Genomic DNA, 20,819 nt, shown 5'->3' with positions numbered 1-20,819 from the left:
GGCCCAGATCTCTGTACTGGGGTGAATGGTTGACATTGTTCAGCATTCTGTCCATCAATTGTTCTTTTTGCCTTTGACACCCCAGTGGGATGGGTATGCCCAGACGTGGGTCCCGTGCTCTCCATGTCACTGGAGTCAAGCTAGCCTGTCTGATGAGGGGCAATACCCTGAAACCGGTCCAAGGATGCTTGTTTCCGGTCCAGTGAGGACCTGGCCTGGCAGTTCGGACTGGACTGTTCTCATGGGGATCACTGTCAAGACTGATTTGTCTATGGCTGGGTTTAAACTAGAATGGCATGGTGAGCCAAACAAACGATAGATTTAGGCCCAGATCTCTGTACTGGGGTGGATGTCTACAGACCCTCCCCGGACCCCGACCACAGTTCAGCGACTCCATCGCCGACTTCGTCAGCACACACGACCTCGCCTCCACATCCTCCTCAGGAACCTGAACTTCCACCTCGAGAACAACAATGACACCAACTCCACCACCCTGATCGCCAACCTCGGACTCAGACAACTCGTCACAACACCCACCCACTCCGCCGGCCACACGCTTGACCCAATCTTCTCCGCAAGCCCCCACGTCTCCTTCAACCACACCACCAAGCTCCACTGGACCGCCATCGTTGCATCCACTTCACCTTCCGGAAACCCACCACGCACCAACGCACCCAACAGATCCCTCGCCGCTGCTGGAGCAAAGTCACTGAAGACCAGCTAACCACCACCCTCGCCCGGAGCCCACCCGCCGACCCAGACACCGCAACCTCAGACAGTGGATCGACGACTGCGCCAACACCCTCGCCCGTTCAAGAAACCCTCCAACAGCCACACCAGCAAGAAAGCCAGCTGGTTCACTGAAGGCCTCCAAGCAAACCTGCCGAAAGCTAGAGAAGAACTGACACCGTGATCGAACACCGGACAGCTACGCAGCCCACAAGAACGCCACCCGCAGACACCATCACCTCATCAGATCCGTCAAAAGTGCCTCCTTCAAAGACAGCCTAGACAACAACGCACACAACAGCAAAGAGCTCTTCAACATTGTGAAGGATTTCTCCAACCCCAGCTCCAACACCAACGACATCTCACCTTCGCAAGACCTGTGCGACTCGCTTGCCACCTTCTTCCAATGCAAGATCGCAGACATCCACGACCGCTTCAATGCCACAACCGTCCCGACAACCACTGAGACCCCCGCCCCCACTATCCTCACCGACCGCCTGCTCTCCTGGACCAACATAAACGACGACACCAGTGCTGATGGTGTCTTTGTGTCTTTTGGTGGCGAAGGTCTCTGGGTGTTTCGTGGCCGAAGGTGCCTTTGGGTCTGATGGTGGCTGTTTTGGCTCAGACGCCTTATGGCGCTTCGAAAGTGCAGAATCAGTCTTTTCTGGTACCGGCACTGTGGAGACCTTTAAAGTTATACTGTATGACGCTTGTCAAATGTTTTGCAGATGGAGTGTGCTCCATAGCCTGTTTTCGGAGACCACCATGGCCTAAGGGTAGTGGGGTTCCGGGAGCCACCATAGCTGTTTTTTCACGAGTGTGATGTGGAGGGCTCAGGGTTGCGGTCAGATCTTCACTACTGCTAGCCAGCAGTATAGGGATGTCCATCTGCACCGCCTGTGCCTAGGTGTCCTCAGTCTCCTCTTCTGGCTCTACCGACTGCTCCCAAAAAATATCCGGCATGTTGTGTCTGCCTAGTGGAGTGGGCCCAACAACGTGCCCTCCGTTGTTGAAGCGCCTTTTTCAAGTGAAAGGCCAGGCACACCTCACAAAACCTCGTGCTCCAGGGACAAGTACAGATTACATACAGCATGCTGGTTATCCCTTTTCGAGTATATGAAGTTTGAGTCTGGAAATGCAACTAAGTCAAACCGGGCCTAAGCCAGTGGATCGAAAAAATTGAAGGAACACCAGTCGATGCAGAGTTTGTCGAGGTTTCTGTCGACGGGTGATGAAAAAATGGGGCATTAGAAGGCCCTCGGGGCAGGAATCGAGCTTTGGTCACGGAACTCTGAGATCGACGTCCAAACCAGATGGCAGAATAAACACAAACTAACAAAGGAGCCGATGATCATGCGCAACACAGACTATAGCATGAGTCACTATACCTTGTGACTCAAAGAACTTCTTTGAAGAAAAACAAGTTGCAAATGGCAGAGCCCAACGCTGGATGGCAGGAGGATGCCATGCATATATATCTACGGCCAACACATGCTGCGAATATATTTAATCTACTGAACAATGATGCCAAGGAATTCACATTTAGTCGAAACAGATTTCATCATCTCTGCTGTGTGTAACAATAGACTTGTTAGGAATAGGCCTAACTGTTTTATTCCTTTTTTAGAACTGGAAAATAAGTAGAACAGAATCCTTGGGACCTATCGGGCAGGGCTGCTTTTTCTATTGAGCACTTGCTTTACACCACCGTCATCACTATTGAATAGGAGTTATGGATGGTCCCTCTTGAACATTTTTGTTTTGGGAGAAATTTGTTGTCTTTGCAAATACTGGGTTCTTTGGATACAATACTTGTTGCATTGTATAAACATCCATCTGTATGAGCTGATACCATATCACTTGTTACAAAGTAGCACACATACTTGCTGTAGAAAATAGGAAACTACAAGACCCAGAAGGTAACACTTGGGAAAGGTGGTTGTGTGCACTCCTAGACCCTGTCACATGACTTTAGACATAAAGGGAACCTGCTCCCGAGCACAGGTGCTTGGCAACTGACTTCTCGTGGACCACGCCTTTCAAACCTTATTTTGCTTTCTGAATCCTGTTTGGAGTTTTGTTTCTCTTTGGCCCCCTCTTGTTATCTTGGATATCTGGATCGGACTGTTGCCTCCTAATTGAGGTGAAATATTTTATTTTTGCATTTGTTTTCTGTTGAGAATTATTTGAGAACCTTTTTTCTTTTTTAACTCGTCTTTGCATTTTCTTTTGGTGGTGCGCGCGCTTCACTAATTTTGATTTATCAGTATAATATAAATCGCTCCTTCACGCAACATCTAATTTTTACGTGAGCCTAGCCGCTTCAACGCTGCGGTAATGTATATATTTTTTAATTAGCCTTGCCGCTTTCTTGCAGTAGCGGTTAATTTCTTTGTTTCTTGCCTCTTTCCCGCAGCGGCGGTTAATTTTCTTATTCCTGGTCGCCCAGCCCGCGGCGGCGGTTGCATTTGAACATGCTCGCTTCCCCATATTTTTTTAACTTTACCGCCTTCCCGCGGCGGCTACTTTTCTTTGGATCTTGCCGCTTCCCTTATTAAGGCGAGAGTTTTCTCTTGCGCATTGCATTTCCTCACACAATTACATTTATAAGGGAGCCTGAACACTCTATCACGCCTGTATTACCCGAGCAGCTCCCTCCGTCTGGTGCCCCAGTGTAAGGACCGCCTTCATTCCTGGATGGACAATTTACAATTTGAGCCAGTAACTCTTGATTTATTTTGGAGTGTCTTCTGTTGGTTTTGGGAATGGTCTACGCAGCACATTGTGCTCATCTCTGTGTAGAAATCATCCCTCAACTCTGCAAATCTCATGTTGTCAATGACGGTGAGTCTGGTGGAGCACACAACTTGAGATGAGATAGTTATAAGAGTATTAAATACAACATCAGAAATTATTATTGTTAATAATAATTTGCATATTTCTTTTTGTTTATTTTCTATTAGGATTTCAGTGCATACAACGAACACTCCTGAGTTCCTGTGCATACCGCGCTTGTCCTTTACCTTGGTGGTCCTGAGCTGACTCTTCCCTCCTCCAAGGGTGATGCCAGTAATCCGGTAATTAGACGGATCTGGTGATACCCTAAGGGAGAGTTGAGATCCTTCTTCGCTCCCGAGGAATTGGCTATCCGCTTAGAGGACTTAGAAACCGCAACATCACTGACTTGATTTAACTTGAGTATTCCACCACCAGAGGTGGGAAGCTGGTTCTTTAATTTTTCTATGGCCCAGACTTTTTCCCAAATAGGGTGATACTGTTGAAAGTGACATTATGCACATAGCCACACTAATTCAACCTAATGACTGCAATCCACAAGAAGTGTTTGCACCGGTATCTGTCAGTAATTGCCCAAATAAGTTCTAGGACTAATCTACGCACTGTAGTCCAAATCATGGGCTATGTGGCCTTTTAAGTGATAGTTGTGCAGTTCTGTCAAGAGAGCCAGATGCACATCTTACAGAAGGACATTCATGGCACTTGGAGTATACCGTCAATAATAGTGGTATTTAAGGCTATGGCTGTCTTGGTGGAGATAAAGCAAAGGCCAGCAGGCTTTATGGTTTGGTCACAATTTCATGTCTGTTCATTTTGTTTCTTACATATTATGTTAGCAAGCCTACAAAGGTGTCAAATTTAGTGTCAGTGGCTACTTACCTTGAATGGTAAATCAGAGTTGCAACTCATGAAATACATAAAACTGTTCATACTTCCTACTTCATTATGGAAGAGCAAGCCTAAAAGTATCAGAAGACTATTAGAATCAAATGTTACAGAGCTCTTGTGCTGTATTAATGTGATCAATCAGTCAAAGGTTGCCCTGAATTTCTGAAGTCCTTGCTTGGGTCAAATTCCCATACATGAAAAGCTGTTTAATTTTCTTACCCATCTTTATCACCAGCAGCACCTCCTGCAGAGTCAATAGAAAACTTCTCTGGCCTGTTAAGGAGAACACAAAACCAATCAGTGGTGTGTTTGAGACTTTTTACATTATATTAAGAATGTCCATACAAATGGATCATCTTTGGCAGCAGCAACAGCAGGACATCTATAAACTAAAGTCACAATTTTGTTAACATAAAATTGCACATCTTCCTGGCATTAAAGAGTACCAGGGCTTTGAAAAAATAATATTAAAAAGCGACTTGCCTGTAACAGTAATTTTGCAACTATTATAGTTTCTTACAATGTGCATAATTTTTCATTGAAGTGCATCGGTTTAAAACTGACACTTGTTTTTTCTACAATTGAAAACTGAGGGCATTGTATTTTTAAAGGACACCGACAAAAGCCTACAATACTCCCATATCTTGATACCATTTTTACAATCTCTTCCCACCCCTGGACTCGGATGTCTATGTGGTATTGGTAGAAAAACAAAAGTTAGAGTGGAATGGATATTTCAGGACAGGAAAAACATCTACCAAGTAACCCACGATCTCGAAAAGATCAGTGGTGTAAAGAATAGACATAATAGACATTCACATTTTTCAATGTTGTCCTCTTTCGGAGTTTTTATGTTTTAGGAATGAGAAAACACAATTTCGGCATTGGCCTTTAATTTTTTTAAACCTATTTCTATCGATCTTGCTTCAACTTTTTATAAATATGTTTTGTTATTTGATCTAGCTTCCATTTTGTGAACTATTCAGTGCATTAAATGAAGCAATATTCCAAGAGGACAGGAAGTGTAGACAAGCGAAAAATAGAAGCAAAAGGTCAAAATTTAAGGTTGAATTTACTCTTATTTTCTACTAACAGGGTTACATAAATAGGAACACCAATGGCCATTACCACACAATCTCAAATTCTATGCAATCCAGCTCCCTCAAACACCTTAAAACTGGTCCATGTAATTTCAACCATGCAGCCCCCAGCATACAGATACTTATCAATCAATTCACCACTCCCATTGCTGTTATTCTATCTCATCACTAATCCTATAGCTTGCGTGTTTGGTACTAGTAGTCTACTACTGTTATTACCACTACCACTGATACATCTAATATCAGTACTACCACCAACTACTGAAACAAATGAAATCCTGAAGGGCCGAGTGGGTAAAGTGCACTACAAGAAGACCTGGCTGCCTACAGAATAGTGCCTCCTGAACAAAGCAGGGGCGAGCGGAAATCCATGGATTTACACAAACACCATGCGAGATTCCATGGAGTTCTGCAAGTGGGCGGAAATATGCACGTTGTGCTGCTTGTGCTGATGTTTAGCACCAGGAGTTTGTTCCACGCTGCAAAATCAGTGCAAATAGCACCTCGTGGTGTGGCAGAGGGTGCTGCTTCTTTGCTGCAGCCAGTGAAGTCCGTTATCCTTAGAGAATGAGGCGGAGCAAAGAATACTGAAGAGTGATGACTCCGACCGACATGAATGGGAGCCACTACCTTCAAAAGGGAGGAAGCTTGAGTCTGCAGGACAAGGTTGTCTGAGTAGAAAGTGGTGCAAGGCAGTTTGACTGACACAGCCTACAACTCAGCAAATACAACAAGACGATGGACGGAGTGCGGAAACTTATCAAACACTCACCCCCAGTCAAGAGATCGGAGTTAAATGCATTGTTCATTTTCTCACTATGCCATCCCAGTTTGGACCCAGCCATTTGCAAATCAGTCTTGACCCTGCTCCTAATGGGAACAGTCTAGCCTGAACTGCCAGGCCAGTTCCTCCCTGGACAGTAAAGAAGCATCCTGGTGCCAGTTTCAAGGTATCAACCCTCCTCAGCCAGGCTAGCTTGAATCCACTGGCACAGAGAGAAAGGGACTCATATTTGAGTTTACCCTTGACCGCTTAGGGCAAATATACCAAACACAACAATGATGGACGGAGTGCAAAAGCTGTTAAAACACTCATCCCCAGTCAAGAGATCTGGGTTAAATCCATTGTTCTTTTGTACATCATGCCAATCCAGTTTGTACCCAGCCATATGCAAATCTGTCTTGACCCTGTGCCTCATGGAACAGTACAGCCTGAACTGACAGGCCAGGTCCTTTACTGATCAGAAACCAGCGGGTGAGAGCCTGTAACTCACCCACCATACTGCCTTGGGGAAAGCAGCCTTAGAAAACAGCTGTGTAGAGGCCCTTTGAGCTGTGTAGAAGCTCAAAGGGCACCCATGAGGAATTTGGGGACTAAAATTAAATCCCATTGGGGCATAACAAACAGAAGGGGTGTACATATATAGCAACAACTCATCAAACAGCTGGGAAAATCAGTAGAACAGCACCCACTGAACCTGGTTTTCAGAAGAGCTTAGCCTTCTTAAAAGGCAATGCCACAGAAAAGAAAGGCGCTGGATACAAAATTATGATATAAAGGAAAAGGAATATGCTCTTTACCAGTATGCATCTGTTCTTGGCATGTAGAGCTGCAGATCTACACACTGTGCATAGATCGCCATCTGGTGTTGGGCCCGGATGTTTGCACTTGTCTTTGTCTTGGAAAGTCTTTGGAAGTCACGAGGTATGTGACTCCTCCTTTGGATCATGGTGCGCATGGGCATCGGCTCCATCCTCAGATTGTTTTTCGCCAGCAGGGAAATGATGGAGCTTAGTAACAAACAGGAAAGATGCCCATGTGCAGTGTATCTAAGTAAGATAATACTGGAACAGATAAAGGTAGCCGGATGGGCGTGTGTAGATCTGCAGCTCTACATGGCAAGAACAGATGCATACTGGTAAGTAGCATATTCCGTTCGAGGCATATGAGCTGCAGATTACACACTGTGCATAGATTGTAAAGCAGTATCCCCTCCTAGCGGCGACCAACAGTATCTGTTGCAGTAGTTTGAAATAGTGTTTTGAGTACAGCCTGGCCCACACTAGTCTGTTGTTTGGTTTGCACATCGACACAATAGTGTTTTGTGAATGTGTGCGGTGTAGACCATGTAGCTGCTCTACAGATATCATCTAAGGAATGTTTCCTAAAAATGCCATTGAAGCCCCTATCTTTCGTGTAGAGTGGGTTTTAGGAGGAACAGATAATGTACGTTTTGCTTTGTGGTAACAAATCTGTATGCATTTGACAATCAACCTAGCTATCCCAGATTTTGATATGGGGGTTGCCTTTGTGTGGTGGTGAGAAAGACACGAATAGTTGTTTGGTCTTACAAAAGGGTTTTGTTCTCTCTATGTAGTATAGTAGTGCTCTTTTGACATCTAAGGTGCGAAGAGCTCTTTCTGCGACTGTTTGTGGCTGCCAGAAGAATACAGGCAGCTCTACAGATTGATTGAGGTGGAAGGGAGAAATGTCTTTAGGGAGGAATTTAGGATTAGTTTGGAGAACAACTTTATTAAGATGCATCTGGAGAAAAGGTTCTTGAATGGTTAGTGCTTGTAGTTCACTAACTCTTCGTAGAGAAGTAATGGCTACGAGGAAAGCAGTTTTCCATGTTAAGAATTGTAGCTCACATTTATTTAGAGGTTCAAATGGAGGCCCCATTAGTCTTGCGAGAACGATGTTTAAATTCCACACAGGCGAAGGTGGTACTCTGGGGGGAATTATTCTCTTGAGTCCCTTCATAAAGGCCTTTATGGCAGGTACTCTGAAGAGTGAGAGATGCTGTCTATTTTGTAGATATGCTGCTGTGGCAGCAAGATGCAATCTGATAGAGGTATAGACTAGGTTGCATCTTTGGAGGTGTAGTAAGTAGCCTATGATGTGTTGGATAGACACATCTAAGGGATTAGTGTCATTGTTATGGCAGTATACTACGAATCTCTTCCATTTGGCTGCATAGCATGCTCTAGTGGTAGGCCATCTAGCTTCTTTGATGACGTTCATACACTCAGGAGGAAGGTTAAGGTAACCAAATTCTATGATTTCAGGAGCCAGATCGCTAGGTTGAGCTGAGCCGGATCTGGGTGTTGGATCTCTCCATGGTTCTGGGTTAAGAGGCGTGGAGAGAGGTGTAGTTTTTGGTGTGGAACTACTGAGAGTTCCAGCAGTGTGGTGTACCATGGCTGTCTGGCCCAAGTTGGAGCAACTAGGATGAGCGTTAATGAGTGTTGCTGTAGTTTGCGCACCACTAGCAGAATGAGTGGGAGAGGCGGAAAAGAGTACGAAAATCTGCCCGACCAGTTTATCCATATCGCATTGTCTTTGGACAATGGGTGAGGATACCTGGCGGCGAAGTTAGAGCATTTGGCGTTTTCTTGGGTGGCAAAGAGTTCTATCTGTGGTTGCCCCCAAATCTGAAAAAACGGTTGAAGAACTTGTGGATGAAGTTCCCACTCGTGGATTTGTTCCGTTTGACAGCTCAAGAGATCGGCTATTGTGTTTTGGACTCCAGGGACATGTTGGGATAGGAGAAAAATGTTCTGAGGTATAGCCCACCTCCATATGCTTTGTGCAAGCTGAGAGAGCTGCAGAGAGTGTGTCCCGCCTTGTTTTTGGTTATAATACACGGCTGTCATGTTGTCGGTGCGGACTAAGACAGTCTTGCCTGATATTTGTTTTTGAAATGCTTTTAACCCTTTCTGTGCCTATGACGAGCTGGACTTGTCATGGAGCACAGTCGCCATGTGCCCATGACGAGTTCAGCTCGTCATGACACCCACCCACGGGGGAAGCGTTGGCGCTCCCCCCGTGAGTGGTCGATCCTTTTTTTTTTACTGGGAAGGCAGGGGAAGACCTTCCCCTGCCGCCCGCGTCATTAATGACGTCAGCGCGCGCGCCGCGCTGACGTCATTGGAGGTTTCCCCTTTGTTCTCCGTCACGCAGGAAGCCATTTGCTTCCTGCGCAACGGAGAAGAAAGAGGTGAGTTTTCGGGCTGGGGAGGGGGGATTTGAGTGCAAGATCAGTGGCGTAGCTAGGGTGGGGCGGTGGGGGCACTATTTTGGGGGAGGACAAAGGCATTCAGATGAGGCCGGCTTGCTTTCGTGGACGTTCGGGGACAGGCAGAGAAGGAATAGGACTTGGGTAATGTCCTCCTCTTTTTGTGCTGGCAGCTGTCCCCCCCTCTCTTCCTATTATTCCCTCTCTTTCTGTCTTGCTCCTCACTTACTGAAAACCGTGACTTGAAGACACGGTTCACAACCTCTATTTCCTTCTTTCATTTAGTTGCTTCCCTGGGAAATGGATCCAAAAAAGAAAAACACTCTTCCGAGAAATGCCCTTTTTCTGACATTTTTCTATTCCAAAGTGCAGCAGGATGGAGAGAAATAGAAGGTTTTAAATATGAAAAATAAATACATAACTAAATAAAGCAAGACAGAGGGGTTGCAAAGTGGCCAGATTGATTTTATTTACATCCAAATAGATCAGCATCACGTTACAGAGTTTGCCAGTGAAGCGCTACTTTCGTTTTCTCGTCTTTCTTTGAACAGCATTGTTGTTCCCAGGAGGGAAAGTGTACCATTCCTGAAGGTACTGCAATACCTGATTGATGGGTGGATTGGAAAACACAATGTGTACCATGGCTCTGTGTTTATGGATGTGGTCTTTTTATACCATACTGCTTACGTTTTGTAAGGATATAAGCAATGGACATTGAAATGGTTCCCTTCAGGGCCCTCTAGTCATGTCCATAACTTTTCAGGTAAAACCAATCGCTGATTTCTGAATAGTGAGTGAGAGATCGTTAAGGTAACCATGTTGTTTCTGCTTACATGTCACATGCTTTATTTAATCTTGCATTCCCTATGAGTGGTTGCTTTAACTTTTTTTTTTAGGCGGCATATTACTCTTATCAAGTGCATAATTTGAATTGAGCCACATCCAAGTGTTTATAGCGGGCACAATTAGGTTATAGCTGAAGTCAGTGCAAGTTTCTCTCAGTGGGGAAGTATGGTGTTCAGTGAGGGAGAGGATGTGGCACTATGGCCAGAGCTGTCGAATTTGGAACTGGGGTACCGGGTTCAGCCTTCATGACCAGTCCACTAGACCACTCTACAGAGTGAGCACATTCCCATGCTAGACCTTAGAAGGCCCCACTAGACCTTAGAAGGCTTGATGTCTTAGCACAAGCAGGTGTACCCTAGTGGTGTCAATTGTGGGTTAACCTTGAAGGCCTGTCCACCACAATCCATACTGAAGTTAATCTCCAGTCTAGCGGGCAGGCCAACGAAGCAGCACACCCTAGAGCAACAGTGATCCAGTCGCTGTGACTCTGTCACTGAGGTCACATGAACCTTGAGCAGGTTAGGGCGATGCGAACGGTGTGACCTCACTGGGTACCTATTTCGGGTGGGTGCCGTAGTGTTTGCAAGTATATTATGGTTTGAAAAAAACTTGGTGCCTCCTTCCTGGCCTCCAGCAATTTTCAGAAACAATAAAAATGTCATGATAACTTTGGTGATTAATGTTCTTCCTAAAGAGAGATGGAGTTTTGTCTAGTGGAAGGGTTAACTCCTGGAAAGGTAGCACAGCGGGTTAATGTGCCTGCTGCAAAGAACATGTACCATGCAGATCACAAAGTGCACTGCTTTAATGGGGGAGACCATGATGAATGGTCATTTAATGTCAGCTGTAGATGATGGATCCCTGAACAGTGTCATGTATGTGCATGTTTGCATTGTGCTGAGGGGATTACCAGGTAATTATTCACGCAGCTCTCTGATGGATGTCACATGCGGTTTTTCGGAGTCCCCAGATAGATCATGCCGTCTGTGTGTTTTCTTTTGTACTGCCAGTCACCGGTGTATTCAACTGTGTAGCTTTGGACCGTGTCATGTATGTGCATGTAACTTGCACGATCGAGGTAACTATTAGCGGCGATACTACGTGCCTCTCGGACCTCTTTCAAGTGGTCGCCGTCCTTTTTCCCCAGCAACCCCCCCTCCCCAGGGGCGGCAATCTGAGAGATAGCCCCGGGCGCCACAAGCTCTAGCTACGCCTCTGCCCCCGATGTCTCTTTTATGCATTCCTGCTGCACGATCGTGCAGCAGGAATGGCCACTAGTGCCAGGGTTTTTTTTCAGGTTTGGGGTTGTTTGTGGGAGCGGCCCCCTAGGCAAGGGTCGCTCCCCTTATGGCCACATTATTTTTTTAATATTTTAAAGTGCAAACAAAATCAAAGAGGTAGCAGACGATACGTTACAAGAGGAAAAGTGATGTGTGCATGTTACAAAAGAGTACAAAATACAAGTAGAGGTAAAATACTGCAATAAATGGCAGACACTCAGAAAACAAGAGCAAACGTTACGTTACATGAGGCAATGGTGGTAATTGTGCATGTATCAAAAGCAAACAAAACACAAGAGGTAGAAAACAATACGTTACAAGAGGAAAAGTGACGTGTGCAAGTTACAAAAGACTACAAAGTACAAGTAGAGGTATAAAAGTGCATTAAATGGCAGACACTCAAAACACAGGAACACACTGGGAAGGCACTTCTATAGGCATGGAGAATAGAATTTCCTATAATGTAAATACTTCCTTCAGATAATAGAGAGGGCGTGAATTAAGTTTGGAAGTGTCTTTGCAGGAGGAGAACTTGGAGGTCAGTTTTGAAGGACTGGGAAGAGGGGGTGGTCCGGAGCGGAGGCTGAGTTCCAGATTCTCGCCGCGTTGCCTGTAAAGGATTGGGCCATCGATCTTTCCTTCTTGAAAGTGGGAGGTTCAAGCAATACATTTTGCGCAGTACGTGATGGTCTAGAGCATTATATGCATATGTGACATTAATGTTTTTTTCTCCTTTTTATTCTAGTCTAAAGCTTTGGATTCCTGTTTCCGGTTTCAACAGTGGTTGTTCTGCAGTTTTGTGTAGTTGCATTTTTTTGGTAAGAATTTTTTTTTTGTTGTATTTACTCCAAATGAGTAATATTGTAATGTTTGAATGAATTTTTTTGTAAGTGATGTCATAATGGCAGCATATTTAGTCAGTGGTTTGAGCATGAAATTCTTTGCGATGTGTTTTGCATGGTCTTATGTGTAATTTCTTTTCTCTTTTTTTTTAGTGGGATATTGTTGATCCATACTGTGTCTGTGCGGAGTATATATGTGTTTTTCATAAAGGTGCTTTTTGCTTATTACTTATTTTACAGTGTTTGTTGTTGTTGACTTGTTTGACAAGTTACCTTTATTAGTAAGCATTATGGCTAGCTGTAGAATGACTGCTCAACAGGTGGTTGGTATGCTTCTTGAATCTTCCTCTGAGCATGATTATGAGACTGACAGTGCGTCTGAGGGAGAGGAGGGAGGGGAAGATTCTGGCAGTGAGTTCTCTCCACATGGAATCATCGGATGATGAAGGTACTCTCAGTGCAGATGAAGCAACTCTCAGTGCGGATGAAGTGCCTGTTTTGGAGGAGGAAACTGCTGTGCCGATGGTGCAAGAGTCATCTGGATTGCAGTCTGAGGCTGCTAGGCTTCCTACTGGAAGTGCTGGACTTTAGGTTGATCCAAACATGGTGCAGCCGGTGTTGCCTGCCTTTAGCAGTGATGCAGGGTGTAGAGTGGATTGTGAACATTTTTTGCCTATACAGTTTTTTCAGTTGTTTATGGATGATGTATTTTTGGGTGAGATTGTTGTGCAGACAAATTTGTATGCTGAACAGTTTTTGAGGGACAACAGTGACAAACTTAGGCCCCAGTCTAGAGCTACCCGGTGGACTCCCACAAATCTGGAAGAGATTAAGAAGTTTTTGGGTTTGACTTTATTGATGGGTGTGGTAAGGAAGCCAAACTTGGCTATATATTGGTCTACTAGCCCCTTGTTGGCAACTGCCATATTTCCTGCAGTTATGACTTGTAATCGGTATTTACTTTTGCTACGTATGCTGCATTTTGTTGATAATTCTATGGCGTTGCCACGAGATCACCCTGACTGTGACCGTCTTTTTAAGATACGGCCCGTTCTTGATCACTTTGTAGATCGATTTTCTGAGATCTATACTCCAGGGAAAGAAATATCTATTGATGAGTCTTTGGTCTTGTTCAAGGGCCGTTTGTTTTTTAGGCAATACATCCCTAGCAAGAGGGCACGCTATGGAATTAAGCTGTATATGTTGTCTAAGAGTAGGACAGGATATGTTTTTAATTTTCGTGTGTACACTGGTAGAGATTCTACTATTGACCCCCCAGGTTGTCCGTCCACTTTTGGAGTTTCAGAGAAAATTGTGTGGGATCTTGCTAGAAGACTGTTTAACAGAGGCCACCATTTGTACCTTGATAACGTCTATACTGCTGTGCAATTATTTAAGGAATTGTATAAGGTGGCCACTTTTGCATGTGGCACAATCCGCTCTAACCATAAAGGTTATCCGAAAGAGCTTGTTTGCAAAAAACTTCAGAGGGGGCAGTGCAGTTCCTTGCGTAGTGATGAACTACTAGCTGTAAAATTTGTGGACAGGAGGGATGTGTACATGCCGACTACCATCCATGATGAGAGTACCTCACCTGTGGCTGTTTGGGGTCAGGTTGCTGAAGTGCGCAAACCTGTGTGCATTCTAGACTACAATAAGCACATGGGTGGTGTTGACAGAGTAGATCAGAGGTTGGAACCTTACTCTGCTATTCGGAAGGCTTATGTTTGGTATAAGAAGTTGGCCATTCGTTTCGTCGAATTAGCAAGTTTCAATGCTTTTATTGTGTTCAAGGAGTGTTCTCCTGCGTCAAAGTTGACATTTCTTCAGTTTCAGCACTCTGTGATAGCTAGCCTTGTTGTTGTGGAACAGGCAAGTGTTCCTAGATTTGGAGTGGTGGAGGATGTGGCTCGATTGAAAGATAACCACTTTCCTGATTACATTCCTCCCACATCTTCAAAAGATTTTCCCACTAGGAGATGTAGAGTCTGTTGGCGAAGAGGTACGCGGAAGGAGTCTCATTATTTCTGTCCCGGGTGTCCTTCTAACCCTGGGCTGTGTATGCCTGCTTGTTTTACAGCGTACCACACGCAAAAGAAATTTTGGGAGCTTCCATGAGTGGTAAAGTGAACTGCCTGGTCTGTATTGTTTAAAAAATTATTCTGTTTCAAGGTTGGCATTAGTGCAATGTATTTAGTTTCAGATTTTGTGTTAGAAGATTTGTATCTATTTGCAATTTGTTTGTGTTTTTTTGTATATAAAATAATAAATGTGATGGCGGTGTGTGTAGGTTGGCGCTTGGCTGGAGGTGTGCTTGGACTGGCGCTTAGCTGGCGGTGTGCGTGGACTGGCGCTTGGCTGGAGGTGTGCGTGGACTGGCGCTTGGCTGGCGGTGTGCGTGGAGTGGCGCTTGGCTGGCGGTGTGCGTGGAGTGGCGCTTGGCTGGCGGTGTGCGTGGACTGAGGCTTGGCTGGCGGTGTGTGCGCACTGGCGCTTGGCTGGCGGTGTGTGTGGACTGGCGCTCGGCTGGCGGTGTGTGAGTAGTGACTTGCTGCTGGTCACTACACACACTGCTAGCTGAGTGCCACTCCACGCAATCCATCAGTTTGTGTAGTTGCTGTGTCAGGAATGTGGGCGTGTGGAAGTGATGGGCCCTTGAATGGCGCTGTCTGCTGGTGTGAGTGTTGTAATGTGATGGGCCAGCGGCTGGCGGCGTGAATGTTTTGTATGTGTCACACGTATGGAAGGTGTATGAATGGCCTGTAAAGAGGTTGGTGCCTTGTCGTGGCTTTACAGCTCACGAGCTGTGAGTCAATGGTTCAGTTTCTCGTCTTTTCAATTATTAATGGTGCATTTCATTTTTGTGAAATCACTTGCTAATACAATTGTATATACTGAACCATTACTCACCCTCGTGCCAAATCCAACCAGTATGTGTGTGTGCTTTAGGATTAGATGGCTGTGCAGTAATATTTGTCTTTTTTGTCTTCCTGAAGCAGGGTGTACCTTATCCCTTTTTGTGAATGTTGTGATGTGTTGGTTTTGTGCCTGGTGGTGTGAATGGTCTTGTGTGTATCACGTATGAAAGGTGTGTGAATGGCCTGTAAAGCGGTTGGCGCCTTGCCGTGGCTTTACAGCTCACGAGGTGCGAGTCATTGGTTCCGTTTTTTGTCCATTTAATTACTGACAGTGCATTTCGTTTTTGTGAAATCTCTTGTTAATAATATTTAATATACTGAACCATCACTCGCCCTCGTGCCAAATCCAACCAGTATGTGTGTGTGTTTGAGGAATAGATGGCTGTGCAAGAATCTTTGTTTTTTTAGTTTCTCTGCCAAGGTGTATGTTCCATGTAAGAATAACCCACCAACTGTAGATATTGTTGTAAACCCATGGGAGTTCATGGTGATGTCTCTCTTGTGAATTCCAAAAAGTTATTGTATCCACAATGTCCTGCAAACCTCAAAATGTCTGTCACATTTTCCTTGCAATATTGTGCCGAAATTCTCACGCTGTAGAAACAAACAACTAATTATGTCAAAACGATATGGTTTTGCAAGGGGGGTCACCTGTGTTTTTGGTCCCGTGCTTGGCGGCCATCTAGGGAAGCCTACCAAACCCACACATTTCTGAAAACTGGACACCCGGGGGCTTCCAGGGAGGTAAGGTTTGCATGGATCCCCCAACGTTTCCGTACCCAGAATCTCCTGCAAACCTCAATTTTAGCTGAAAAAAATCACTTTTTTCACACATTTTTGTGTGGGAAAGTTGTGGGCTCACTCAAATTTCCCACCACCCAGCGTTCCACCGGGTCTCCCGGTAAAATTGGTGCCTCACTTGTGTGGGAGGCCCAAGTACCCGCAACAGGCAAGGGCCCAAAACGTAGTGGGGCGACATCAAAATTGCCTATCTCAAAACCACCTGGTTTTACAAGGGGGGGTCACTTGGGTTTTTGGCCCGGTGCTCGGCGGCCATCTAGGGAAGCCATAACTACCTGGAAGCACACGGGTGTCTAGTTTTCAGAAATGTATAAGTTTGCTAGGTTTCCCAAGGTGCCCGCAGAGCTAGGGATCAAAAACTAGAGCTAGGCACTTTGCCAAAAAAGGGTCATTTTTCACTGCGAAATTCAGGTGTGACCACGTTGCGTTTTGCGCCGTTTGCTGTCGCGGGCACTAGGCCGACCCGCACAAGTGAGGTACCATTTTTCTCGTAAGACTTTGGGGAACGCGGGGTGGGTGGAAATTTGTAGATCCACGCAGATTCCAGAGCCTTCCACCACAGAAATGTGGGGAAAATTTGTTTTTTTTGACAATTTTTTAGGTTTGCAAGGGATTTGGGGTAACAGAACCTGGTGGGAGGCAGTCAAGTCACCCCATCCTGGATTCCCCTGGGTGTCTAGTTTTAAAAAATGTATAGGTTTGCAACATTTCACTAGGTGCCGGCAGAGCTAGTGTTCAAAAACTACAGCTTGACACTTCGCAAAAAAAGGGTAAATTTTCATTGTGAAAATGTGGTGTGTTCACGTTGGGTTTTGAGCCATTTCCTGTCGTGGGCACTATGCCTACCCACACAAGTGAGGTACCATTTTTATCGGGAGACTTGGGGTAATTCAGATTTGTAAAGGAACTGTTATTACCTATTGACTTTCGATGCATTTCTGCCTTCCAAATTAAAGACATTGTGTAAAAAAGCAGTCATTTTAAAAAATGACTGATAATTCTCATGCTAGTATGATTATTCCCAATTTCAGAAATGTGCAAATATCTACTGTTTCTAAACTCTATATTTTGTTCCCATTTCAGAAATAGATAGGTGTCTTTCATACCGATTTTTCCATGTACACATTTTTACAGAATAATTACTATATACCTGGTACATAATAAAAAACCATTGCAAGCTGCTGCTCAGTTTTTGGCTCTGGGTTCGTCGGGTTCTTGGTGAACCTACAAGTCCTATATATCCCCACAACCAGTAATGTCCAGCGGATGTAACGGTATATTGGTTTCAAAGAGTTGTCATAATTAGAAGAAGTTACAGGTAAAAACGTTGACACAAAAGGCTGTTTTTTTCAACTAATGTTCAATTTATCCTATATTTAACTGTTAGTTTCTATAAAGAAACCTTGATGGATCTACACAAATGACCCCTTGCTGAATTCAGAATTTTGTCTACTTCTCTAAAATGTATAGCTTTCCAGGATCCATTATTGCTTTTGTACCCATTTCTACCATTAACTGGAAGGTGGTCAAAAGCACAAAAAATAGCAAAAATAGGCTATGTCCCAGAAAAATGCCAAAACTGTGTAAAACATGTTTGGTTTCTGGCAAAAGTCTGGTATCCCCTAAAAGCTGGGACAATGGTGATTTCAGCCCCACAACCCCTTTTTTGATAACATTTGCAGGGAAAAACCCAGATGCTTTCATTTGCAGCTCGTTTTTCCAATTTTTCCCCCAAAAAACAAAATTTTGCTGTATTTTGGCTCATTTCTGTGACCCCTCCAGGGGAATCCACAAACCCTGAGTACCTTTAGAATCCCCATGATGTTGGAAGAAAAGGACGCAAATTTGGCGTGGATACCTTATGTGGTCAAAAAGTTACAGGGGCCTCATCGCGCACTACCCCAAATAGCCAAAAAAAGGCTTGGCACAGGAGGGGGAAAAGACCTGGCAGCGAAGGGGTTAAGGCTAGGAATATGGCTAGTAACTCCAAGTGGTTGATGTGGAGTAACTTTTGTTGAGGTGTCCACCTGCCCTGCATGGTGTGATGTAGTAGGTGAGCTCCCCAGCCGGAGAGCGATGTGTCCGCTGTCATGACTATTTGAGCAACTGGCTCGAGGAACGGTCGTCCTTTGGAAAGGTTCTTGGTGTTCCACCACTGCAGAGAGCGATGGGTACGACCATCTACCAACACCAGATCTGTTAGCTGACCTTGAGCCTGGTTCCATTGGCGTGCTAAGCACTCTTGGAGGGGACGCATCTGGAGTCTTGCATGAGGCACTATGAATATGCAAGAGGCCATCATCCCTATGAGTTGATTGAACACTCTAGCTGGAAGAGAGTGTTGCGGTTGGAATTTAGTGAAAAGAGCTTGGATGCTCGCTATCCTGGCGAGACTTGGATAGGCGAGCACTCTTGAGGTGTCTATTGTGGCACCGAGGTATTGTTGCGTGCGGGACGGTTGCAGCTGGGACTTGGCATGATTTATTGTGAATCACAGGTTGTCAATTTGTTGAATAGTGGCGTGAGTGTGTTGTACACACTGATTTTACAATTTGGCTTTTATAAGCCAGTCGTCTAGATATGGGAAGACATGTATGTGTTGTCTTCTTAGATGTGCTGCCACTACTGCTAGGCACTTGGTGAACACTCTTGGTGCTGTGGTGACTCCGAATGGGAGTACTTTGAATTGATAGTGCTGACCGTCCACTACGAATCTGAGATATTTTCTGTGAGCACTGTGAATGGGAATGTGGAAATAGGCGTCCTTGAGGACTAGAGTAGCAAGGAAGTCGCCCTGGGAAAGCAGAGGGAGGACCTGCTGAAGTGTGACCATGTGGAAGTGGTCTGAATGTATGTATAGGTTTAGGGGTCTGAGGTCTAAAATAGGCCTTAGAGATAAGTCCTTTTTTGGTATGAGAAAATAGAGGGAGTGGACTCCCTTGTTTTGTTGGTGCAGGAGAACTGGTTCTAATGCACGTTTTTGTAGGAGGGAGACTACCTCCTGGTTTAACAGTAACAAATGTTCTTGTGACATTGGACGGACGTTGGACGGTGTTTGGGTGGTATGTTTGGGGGGGTAGATGTTAGTTCGAGACAGTAGCCTGATTGAATGATTTCATGGACCCACCTGTCTGAAGTGATGTTTATCCAGGCAGGGAGAAATTGGTGGGGTCTTCCCCTGACCGGAGTGGAATAGTCGGGGGGGGGGGGGGGGGGGGGGGAAAGTGATGGAGTAGGTGTGGAGGCAGAGCGTGAGTTGTTGTTTTTGCCTCTGCCTTTGCTGTTATTCCCCCTGTAACCACCCCCTTGGTAACCTCTAGTAAAGGTGGATTGTGCGGGAGCTTTGTAAGAGGGGGAGGTGCTATCAGAGGAGTAGCCTCGATGGGTGCTTCTAAAGGATGTGCGACAAAAAGACCGTCTGGGAGCTTGCGATTGCAAGGCTCCCATAGATTTGGCAGTGTCTGTATCCTTCTTCATTTTTTCGAGGGATACGTCTACATTGGGTCCAAATAGGTGTTGCTCATCAAAAGGCTGATTGAGTATAGAACTCTGTACTTCGGGTTTAAAACCGGATATACGTAACCAGGCATGCCTGCGCAAAAGGACACTGGTGTCGATTGCCCTTGAGGCGGTATCTGCTGCATCTAGGGCACAGCGAATGGAGGTGTTAGTAATCTTACCCTCTTGGATTAGTTCACTGGCCCTGTTTTTATATTTGTCAGGGAGGTGCTGCATTATGGACTCAAGTTAGTCATAATGTGCCATGTCATACCTGGCGAGGAGCGCTTGGGTGTTAGCAATGCGCCAAATATTTGCTGCCTGTGATGCTGTGCGTTTGCCAGAGGCGCCTAGGAGTTTTGATTCCTTGTCTGGTGGTGGCGCGCCACCTGACGTCTGGGAATTTGCCCTCTTCCTGGCATTAGAGACTAATAGGGAGTCTAGTGGTGCGGGCCCTTAATGTATACTGGGTAATTAGGGGCAGCTTTATATTTCTTTTCTATTCTTGGGTTGATGACCCGAGCCCTGACGGGGTCTTTAAAGATCTCTGGTGCATGCTTAATGACCCCTTTAAGCATGGGCAGTGTTGAGGTGGATTTTTGTGTGGTATCAAAGGTATCCATAAGAAAATCCTACTCTACTGGGTCTGTATGCAGGGCCACCCCGTGGTATTGGGCAGCTCTTTGAAGGAGCTGGTTGAATCCGATATTGTCCTCTGAGGGGGAAGGCCTGGAGGGTTAAGTATCATCTTGTGGGGTGTAAGGGACATCTGGGACACTGTAATCATCCCAGGGGTCAGGGGAGCCAGTAGGAGTAGGGTCCCCAAGGGGTTGATAATCTGATGGTGTGATGGTGTGGGAGAGTGGTGTGGTGGGGTGTGGGAGAGTGGTGTGGTGGGGGAGGAGGAGGAACAGGAGAAGGAATCCTTAATGGAGAGGTAGCAAAGTCTCTCTTCTTTGGTGGCGGTGCGGGCGCAGGCATGTCTAGTGGTCTTTTCTTGATGCTGAGCATTAAATGACTTAGGATCCTTTATTAGAGTTTTTTGGGTAGGATCTGTTCGAAACAGTTCATCTGTGGGAGACGGATTAATCGGAGCAGA

At 45.4% G+C, this 20,819-nt stretch overlaps 1 protein-coding gene across 2 annotated transcripts in view; it reads right to left on the bottom strand.

Moving 5' to 3' along the window:
• The window catches only part of EIF1AD (eukaryotic translation initiation factor 1A domain containing), a 325,274-nt gene that overhangs the window by 110,968 nt on the left and 193,487 nt on the right, over positions 1-20,819 (bottom strand). For both annotated transcript variants that reach the window (XM_085625867.1, XM_085625868.1), the window contains exon 6: positions 4,636-4,689. In XM_085625867.1, the coding sequence (XP_085481993.1) occupies positions 4,636-4,689 (54 nt within the window). The remainder of the gene's footprint in view (positions 1-4,635; positions 4,690-20,819) is intronic.

The sequence above is a fragment of the Triturus cristatus genome, chromosome 9, assembly GCF_964204655.1.
Source record: "Triturus cristatus chromosome 9, aTriCri1.1, whole genome shotgun sequence".
NCBI lineage: Eukaryota > Metazoa > Chordata > Amphibia > Caudata > Salamandridae > Triturus > Triturus cristatus.
Note: the sequence above shows the minus strand (reverse complement) of the source record. Positions and strands in the feature narration are given on the sequence as shown.